At 41.2% G+C, this 9723-nt stretch overlaps 1 protein-coding gene across 1 annotated transcript; it reads left to right on the forward strand.

Annotated features, from left to right (window-relative positions):
* Positions 1-4408, forward strand: si:ch211-180f4.1 (uncharacterized protein LOC100144405 homolog). Its single transcript, XM_039011203.1, has one exon. It carries the CDS (start codon positions 75-77, stop codon positions 2301-2303), a length of 2229 nt encoding a protein of 742 aa, XP_038867131.1. The 5' UTR covers positions 1-74; the 3' UTR covers positions 2304-4408.
* The last annotated feature ends 5315 nt before the right edge of the window (positions 4409-9723 follow it).

Here is a 9723-nt window from a genome sequence, read left to right on the forward strand (position 1 = left end):
TCCATCGTCATAGCAGAAGAAGTCACAGTTTAACCTGCCCCAGGGTTAACAGGGTTACCTCATTCTACTGCAACATGGGAGGATCTGGGATCTGTGCTCGACTGATGATTGTCTTTCTAATGGTGATCTCATGTCAAAGTTCAGAAGCTAGTTCTCTCTGCCCAGCGCAGTGTGTATGTGAAACACGTCCATGGTACACACCTCAATCGGTATACCATCAGGCCAAGACGGTGGACTGCAATGAGCTCCATCTTAGTGGGGTCCCGTGGAATATTTCAAGTGACACTCAGGTGCTTCTCCTCCAGAGTAACAACATCTCCTCTGTGTCTGTGGAGCTCCAGAGTCTAGTCAATCTCACAGAGCTGGACCTCTCCCAAAACCACTTCACACAGATCCAAGACATTGGACTGCACAACCTGACCCAGCTTGTCACTCTCTACCTTGAGGAAAACCAAGTAAAAGAACTGCAAGATTTCTGTCTGAAGGATCTTGACAGTTTGGAAGAGCTTTACATCAACCACAACCAAATCACCTCCATTGGGCCTAAAGCCTTCTCTGGGCTCAGAAACCTCCTGAGGCTCCATCTCAACTCCAACAAGCTGGTGGCCATAGACAGCCACTGGTTTGAGTCTCTCCCTAACCTGGAGATTCTCATGATAGGGGAGAACCCCATCTTGGGGTTACAGGATATGAACTTCCACCCCTTGTCAAAGCTGCACAGTCTGGTGCTGGCTGGCATGGGCCTCAGGGAGGTCCCGTCGGGAGCTTTCCAGGGGTTGGAATACCTGGAGAGTCTGTCCTTCTTTGACAACAAGCTGACAGCAGTCCCCAAAGATGCCCTCCGGGTCCTACCAAATCTCAAGTTCTTAGACCTTAACAAGAATCCCGTTGGCCGTGTTCAGGAGGGAGACTTCCATGATTTCCCCCATCTGGAGGAGCTGAGTCTGAATAACATGGAGGGACTGGTTGCCATTGAGAGGGGGGCGTTCTCCAACCTCCCAGAGATGGCAAAACTGGAAATTTATAACAACCCCCATTTAGCTTATATTGATCGTGCTGCTTTCATTGACATGGGCGGCCTGCGCACTCTATTAGTCCACAACAATGACATCAGCCTCTTGTCACACGAGGTTTTGTCCTCTTTCCCTAGCCTGGATGAAGTGAGTCTCCACAGTAACCCTCTCAGGTGTGACTGCCTCTCTAACTGGGGCCCAGTCCTGGGGAACCAGTCTACCCTCAAGCTGCTGGAGTCCCAAATCACCCTCTGTGCCTCCCCTCCCCATTTGGTTGGCCACGCCCTCCAGGAAGTGGTCACAACCAGCTGGAATGTTGTCAGCAACACCTGCCTCCCTCACATCTCCCTGCACACATTCCCCCCTCTGCTCAATGTCACTGCTGGACAACCCCTGACTCTGGACTGTTGGGCTGTTGCTGACCCTGCACCTCAGTTCTACTGGGTGACGCCAACAGGAGACAAGGTGACCTCAGAGGCTGTCTCTGCAGTCATGGTGGACGGCAGGAGCACAAAGAAACACAGACTGCAGGAACAGGGGGCTCTGGAGATCCTCCAGGTTGAGCCAGCTGATTCTGGCCTGTACACGTGCGTGGCGTGGAACACAGAGGGGGCGGACACGCGTAGTGTGTCAGTGTACGTGGAGAAAGGAGACTGGCACGGTGGCAGGCTGAATGTAGGGGGGCACACGGTAAACACCATAATGGCCCTGGTGGTCCTGGCTAAGATCATCCACTCCCAGTCAGTGGTCCTGGAGTGGAAACTCTACCCTCCTCACTTCCACAGCTATGAGGCATCTCAGCCCAAGTGGTCCAGCGCCACCATGAAGATTGACAACCCTCAGATCAGCTATACAGCCAAGGTTCCGGTTGATGTGCAAGAATACAACCTGACTCACCTGTTGCCCTCGACAGAGTACAGAGTGTGTCTGACCATGTCAGCTACAGAACAGCAGACGCAACACTCCTGCATCAACGTCACCACCAAGGAGGCCAGTTTTGCTGTGGAGATGGTGGCCCAGCCCACCAATGTGGCCCTTGCAGCTGTCATGGGCTCCATGTTTGCCATCTGCATCATGGCCCTGCTTGTCTTCTACATGGGCCGGCGTATGAAGCAGAAATCCTGCCATCACTCCCTGAAGAAATACGTGCAGCATGCCACCTCCATCCCCCTGAATGAGCTCTACCCTCCCCTGATCAACCTGTGGGAGAATGAGACTGAGAAGGAGAAAGAGGGTCCAGTGGATCCCCAGAACTCTGAGATTGACACCTCAAAGACATACATGTGGTAATAAAGGTCAAAGTGCGTAGATGTAAAAGAGACATTTAAAGACGTTTATGTACTGTACTGTACTGTATGTAATCTTAGTTACTGCTCAATCTTGAGATTTAAGAGTAAGATGTCATTGTGAAAGATAAGGTATTTTTAGACTGCAGATCTCTAGCTCAAGCACACTTAGTTGTCCTGTTGAATAAGGATCCTATTGTAATGCAGTTATGTTACATAAGGTGAGTGGGCCAGGTTTGAAGTGTCCATGGCCAAACACACCTCCACAGAAGTACACTGTAACATCAAGCATGTAAGATATTTTATTGTTTATTTAATTCACTTTCTAGATTATATTTAACTAAATATGAAACGAAACCATACTACATTTCTGCCAGAGCACTTAGGTCAAGACCTGTTCACTGCTGCTTACTAATTCCAAATCACTGTTTAGGATTTCTTGCATGTCTACCTGCATGTTTTTCCTGTGCTCTGACTATTTAGTCAAGTACCCCTTCTCACCTTTCCCTTTGAAATATACAGGTGTAAAGCTGACAACAAAAATGTTTCTTCTACTTGGGGGTCGTATCCTGTTGTTCTTTTCTCTTTAGATGATTACTCCTACCAAAACGGACCCTGTTTCATAGCTTTAAAGGTGGACTCAGCGATATGACGTAGATGGAGAAAGTAAACAGCATAGTGGGTCATTTTCCGCAACAACTAAGAGCGTTGAAGCGCGAGGCTCAACTTCTCCGCTTATTTTGGTGCCCTGGCTACCACGCGAACCCCGTGAAACGAAATCGTGCACATGCGCAGATACTGTGTGTGACTGTGAGAGCGAAGTCTTGCTCATATCTGCCGTGCAGCTCGTGGCAACGTAATTTCACTGAGTCTACCTTTAACAGTTCATGAACATACAGTAAGGAAATAAATGCCATTCTTGTCTGGCATTGCATTTATTGTCCATTTGTTACTGTTAGCCTGCACATGAAGAAAAAAAACAGCATTTGAATGTATGTTTATTTATTTGTTTGCTAACTTGTTTCATATATATTTATTTTCTCACATTTTATAATCGAAAAATGTGCATTATAGTTAACCTATGCAGGATAAATTAACACTAACACTACACTACTTCATTACCAAACCTAGATCATGATGAAGTCATGCAGAGTTTAACCTTTATTAAGATTCACTGCATGGACAGTTAAGTGGTATTAACACCATGCATTTCCCTTCACACACAATGCAACATTTAGTGCTATCTACTGTCTATCATGGTGGTTAATTACCACATACACGTGATTTATATATGTTCTATTAAAAATAGATTTCTAGAATATAGCAATTTAAGGTTGCACACAACGGCCAGTTACTGCATGAGTTTGCACTATATTTTGTGGACTGTTTTTGACTGTTTTTTAAACCATGCCATACAGTACAAGTGAACCTATTTAAGATGGAATATTTACTCAAAATACAATGCACTTAGTTGTTGGATTATGCTCATCCAAATGTCTCCCCTGTACCAAAATATTTCAACCAAGATTCGACAGCTTGAGCATATCTGGAAAATGTCTCCAGGATATAACTGCTTTTTAAATCATAGATGAAACACAATATTTAGACACATTACATGGTTTTGCATTACATGTAGGAAACTGGTTATTTTTTCATTTAATTTTATAACCTGATGAAACATCAAAACATTTTATTTATGTGCTTATTTGTTTATATATTGATTGATTGATTAGGAATATGACACATATTAATCACAAATCAGTTTTTTATATATATATAGAGCTATTCAAAAACATTAAGCCAAGGAATACCATGTCAGACACAATACATTTATTGTGTGTATAGTTCCATAACAAAGAGGCTGAAAATATCTTTTGATCTATCAAAATGCTGTAGCAAAAGGCTGACTCTCAAAATGAAACGTTATTGACTAAAGCACGCCCTCTAGTGGCATTAGGTCATTAATCAAAGTACAGTGTAACGTTTCAAATGATGTAGTCTAGAATTTGATTAAACTTGACAGTGAAATGCAGGGTATTTTGTATTATAAAGCATATTGTTATATTTTAATTAAACCATTAATATTCCTCAACACTTTAGACGTATCGGTCTGTGCTTCTGTAGTTAACGGGAGATGACTGTGAAGAAATGTATTTCTTGACATGAATAAAATCATTATCCCATTTATTTGAATTTCCTGTCTCCATTTGTTTTGTTATGGGAACATTCTTCTCTTGTAATATGGAAGAGAAAACATTTCAAATTTTAGTAAATGATAGGCAGAATCTACTGCACACCCACAGCTGATTTGTGAAGGTGTTGAAGGCAAAACTGAAGAAACAGGAAAAAGTCTCTGCACACTTCTAGTCAGATGCAATTTTCTTTATTTGTGGCTTAGCTTTCGGTCAGCTGACCTTCATCAGAGGCTCTGATGATGGTCAAATGACCGAGCTCAGCAACAAGAATCTGAATGGAAGTGTGCAGACTTTCCTGTTTCTCAAGTTTTAGTAAATGCAAATCCTATAAATCAAATCAAATGTTATTTTACATACACATATTTAGCAGATGTTATTGGTCACATACACATATTTAGCAGATGTTATTGCGGGTGTAGCGAAATGCTTGTGTTCCTAGCTCCAACAGTGCAGTAGTATCTTAACAATTTACAACAATACACAATACACACAATCACTGATTCACTGAATCACAAAAATCACTGAAGCTGGAGACTCATATCTCCCTCACTAGCTTTAAGCACCAGCTGTCAGAGCAGCTCACAGATCACTGCACCTGTACATAGCCCATCTGTAAATAGACCATCCAACTACCCCATCCCCATACTGTATTTATTTATTTATCTTGCTCCTTTGCACCCCAGTATCTCTACTTGCAGATTCATCTTCTGCACATCTACCATTCCAGTGTTTAATTGCTATATTGTAATTACTTCGCCACCATGGCCTATTTCTTGCCTTACCTCCCTTATCCTACCTCATTCGCACTCACTGTATATAGACTTTTTTTTCTCTACTGTATTATTGACTGTATGTTTGTTTATTCCATGTGTAACTCTGTGTTGTTGTATGTGTCGAACTGCTTTGCTTTATCTTGGCCAGGTCGCAGTTGCAAATGAGAACTTGTTCTCAACTAGCCTACCTGGTTAAATAAAGGTGAAATAAATAAAATAAAATAAAAAATCTAAACGTAAACAAATGGAATTAAGAAATATATAAATATTAGGACGAGCAATGTCGGAGTGGCATTGACTAAAATACATTAGAATAGAATATGGTATATACATATGAGATGAGTAAAGAAGTATGTAAACATTATTAAAGTAACAATTTATATTAGGCTGCAACACAAGAATGATGTCACGTTCTGACCTTAGTTCCTTTGTTTTGTCTTTTGTTTTAGTATGGTCAGGGCGTGAGTTGGGTGGGTTGTCTATGTTAGTTTTTCTATGATTTTCTATTTCTGTGTTTGGCCTGATATGGTTCTCAATCAGAGGCAGCTGTCAATCGTTGTCCCTGATTGGGAACCATATTTAGGTAGCCTGTTTTCTGTTGGGTTTTGTGGGTGGTTATTTTCAGTCTTCGTGTGTCTGCACCAGATAGAACTGTTTCGGTTTTCACTTTGTTGTTTTGTATTTTGAAGTGTTCACTTTCATTAAATAAGATGAACACTTACCACGCTGCACCTTGGTCCTCTCTTTCTCCCGACGACAACCGTTACAAATTATGTATATATGGCTACCTGTGGAGATGAGAGGGGAAGAATGAAGACCAAGAAATCCATTTAATTATTTTGGATATGATATAATTAATCAACAAGGCCCGAGGGTGTGTGGTATATGGCCAATATACCACAGCTAAGGGCTGTTCTTTTGCACGACGCATCGCAGAGTGACTAGACACAGCCCTTAGCCGTGGTAATTTGGCCATATACCACAAACCCCAGAGGTGCCTTATTGCTAGTATAAACTGGTTAACAATGGAATTAGAGCAGTAAAAATAAATGTTTTGTCATACCCTGGTATATGGTCTGATATACCACGGCTGTCAGCCAATCAGCATTCAGGGTTCGAGCCACCCAGTTTAGGGTGTATCACATCCGGCCGTGAATGGGAGTCCCATAGGGAGGCGCACAATTGGCCCAGCATCGTCCGGGTTTGGCCGGTGTAGGCCGTCATTGTAAATAAGAATTTGTTCTTAACTGACTTGCTTAGTTAAATAAAGGTTTAATAAAAAATAAATAATAATGATTAAGCAATAAAGCATAAGGAGGTGTGGTATATGGCCAATATACCACGGCTAAGGGCTGTTCTTAAGCGCAACGCAACATTGAGTGCCTGTACACAACCCTTAGCTGTGGTATATTGGCCATATACCATAAACCCCTGAGGTGCCTTATTGCTATTATAAACGGGTTACCAACGTAATTAGAACAGTAAAAAGAAATGTTTTGTCATACCCGTGGTATACGGTCTGATATACCACGGCTGTCAGCCAATCAGCATTCAGTGCTCGAACCACCCAGTTTATAATTGCTATTCAGTTTATAATTACTACAATAAACTGGGTGGTTCGAGCCCTGAATGCTGATTGGCTGACAGCCGTGGTATATCAGACCATATACCAGGGTATGACAAAACATTTATTTTTACTGCTCTAATTACATTGATAACCAGTGTATACTAGCAATAAGGCACCTCAGTGGTGCCTTATATATGTCTGTATATGTATATGTATGTTTTTCCCCCCTTTTGTGGGGAAAAACGAATTCTGATTGGCTGGGCCTGGCTCCCCAGTGGGTGGGCCTATGCCCTCCAAGCAGTGGCGTTGGCCTTATTTCTATTACAGCATATTGGATGACTCTCATTCATTTTCCATTCACCCAGTTCAATGTTACAGCAATGTGTTTAGGCTCCTAAATGATACTCAAATTTGCCCTATACCCATCATGTGATTGTTACAACCTAGCCTATGAATTAAAATGTACAACGTAGGTGCACACAGGTCGAGAGACAAATTTGATACATGGACAGACAATGACATTCAATACAGCCTTGCACACTCTTGCCTGCATCTAGCTGAAAAAGGGTGTAATCATTAGTCCAACAGTTGCAAACGAGAGTTTCTGTTGTACAAATTCAGGTATGTTTTTCCCTATTTTGTTCCGTTTGCTTCCGTTTAAGAAACGTTTTTCAACAGAATCGGCAGAATGAATACACCCCTGATCACACGTAAACACAGTTCACTTTCATAGCAGCCACATTGTATTCCTTCTTGCAGCTACGTGCTCTCCTCCTCTCACCTCTTCCTTTCACTTGTGGACTTCAATGCACAACACATCAGCTGTATGTGACCAGACGAAAAAACCTTTCCAAGCCAAACCGCTACACACGGCCTACATCGTTGTCACCATGTTAGCTAAATTAACACCATAGTCAGCATAGCTAATAGAATTAACGCGTTAGTAAACCCGCTACAATCATACAATAACGCTACAGTAAGCATTTACACTGGCTCCCGGTGGCAATAAATTAGTAACACCAAAAGCTTACCTTGACTTGGAAAAGTTCCAGTGTTGTGTTGGAAAGCCATAGGCAGCTAACTAACATATCATCCTTCTGTTTGAGCAGCGTGTTTCAGTAGGTTGAACTAACTTGCTGCATTTGATAGCTAAGTAAGTGAAACTGAAAGTGAAAAAAGACGATATCTCTCTCTCTCTACTTCTCTCTTGCTTCTCCTTCATTTAGGAAGAAATGAATTTGTTCAAAATTGTTAAACTACTGGCTTTCGCTGTCTTTGAGTCAATTACTCACCACATTTTACACACTGCAGTGCTAGCTAGCTGTAGCTTATGCTTTCAGTACTAGATTCATTCTCTGATCCTTTGATTGGTGGACAACATGTCAGTTCATGTTGCAAGAGTTCTGATAGAGGACGTCCTGCGGAAGATGTCATAATTACTGTGTAAGTATATGGAAAGGGGTGAGAACCATGAGCCTCCTAAATTTTGTATTGAAGTCAATGTACCCAGAAGAGGATGGAAGCTAGCTGTCCAAACGGCGACACCATGGTTCTACCCTACAGAGTGCTGTCAAGGCTACCGTAGACCATTGCAAAACAGTGTGTTTTAATAAATTATTTGGTGACATTTTTAGTATAGTTTTATCAAAAACGTGTAACTTTTTTAATGTTTAATTTCTTTTATTTCTGAAATTCACTGAGGAGGATGGTCCTCCCCTTCCTCCTCTGAGGAACCTCCATTGCAAGGCCCAAACATGGCTTCTCCCTTACCCAGTCATGTGAAATCCATAGATAAGGGCCTCATTTATTTATTTAATTTGACTGATTTCCTTATATGAACCGTAACTGTATCTTTGAAATTGTTGCATGTTGCGTTTATATTGTTGTTTAGTATACTATACAGTTGATCAGAGATGTGATGACCCACCTCAACCATGTATTGTAGGCCCAATAGAGTAAATATAGACTATGCACATTCACAACATCAACAATACTACATACAGTAAGGTTTGTGCAGTGGGGCTTGGAGCATATGTAAACATCTTGGCAAAAAGTGAGTATTTGATTTGTTTTATTAGACCTACTATTTCAGAGGTGAATGCTGAAGCAATTGCCATCCCATGGGGCCCCTATGCCCAATCACACAAATCAAGTAAAGGCTTTATGAACGAAATAAATAAATAAAACTAATCCTGACACATGCCAATTGTTATCATATGGATTTTCCAAAATGCCTCTTCTTTTGAGGGTAGGTACATTTAATTAGGCTAAATTGCTGGAATTTGCATTAGGAATATGTGCATACAGATACTAAAATCAAACACACATTTTATCTAATTATTTTATTCATAATATGAGTCCAAAAATAGTAACACATGATTATTATAGGACGGCAGGTAGCCTAGCGGTTAAGAGTGTTGGGCCAGGAACCAAAAGGTTGCCGGTTTGAATCCCCAAGACAACTAGGCGAACAACCTGTCAATGTGCCCTTGAGCAAGGCCCATAACCCTAGTTGCTCTGGATAAGAGTGTCTGCTTAATTACTAAAATGTAATTATATGTCCAGCAAACATTTACTGTGGTCTCTTGCAGGAAAAAACAAACACTTAATCAATGACACCTGGATTAATAAAGAAAAAAAATTCTGGTAATATTTATATTTTCCATTATAATGTATACATTATTTGCATGTGTTCTCCATTATCATTAAAATGCCACAAAGAGCGTTTCCATTAGTTACCACACCCAAAGTGGCTATATGGTAAACATTCATAAAAACTAAAATGAGCTTTTCAGTCTTAACTTAAGGTTAGGGTGTTTGGTTAAAGTTAAGGTCAAGGTTAGGTTTAAAATCCAATTTTAAGAAAATTAATTGTAGAAATGGGCAGGG

Source organism: Salvelinus namaycush, chromosome 16 (assembly GCF_016432855.1).
Source record: "Salvelinus namaycush isolate Seneca chromosome 16, SaNama_1.0, whole genome shotgun sequence".
Lineage (NCBI taxonomy): Eukaryota > Metazoa > Chordata > Actinopteri > Salmoniformes > Salmonidae > Salvelinus > Salvelinus namaycush.

Excerpts from the sequence above, each read along its gene's own strand:
- si:ch211-180f4.1 (XM_039011203.1), top strand. The coding sequence starts at position 75 with ATGGGAGGATCTGGGATCTGTGCTCGACTGATGATTGTCTTTCTAATG.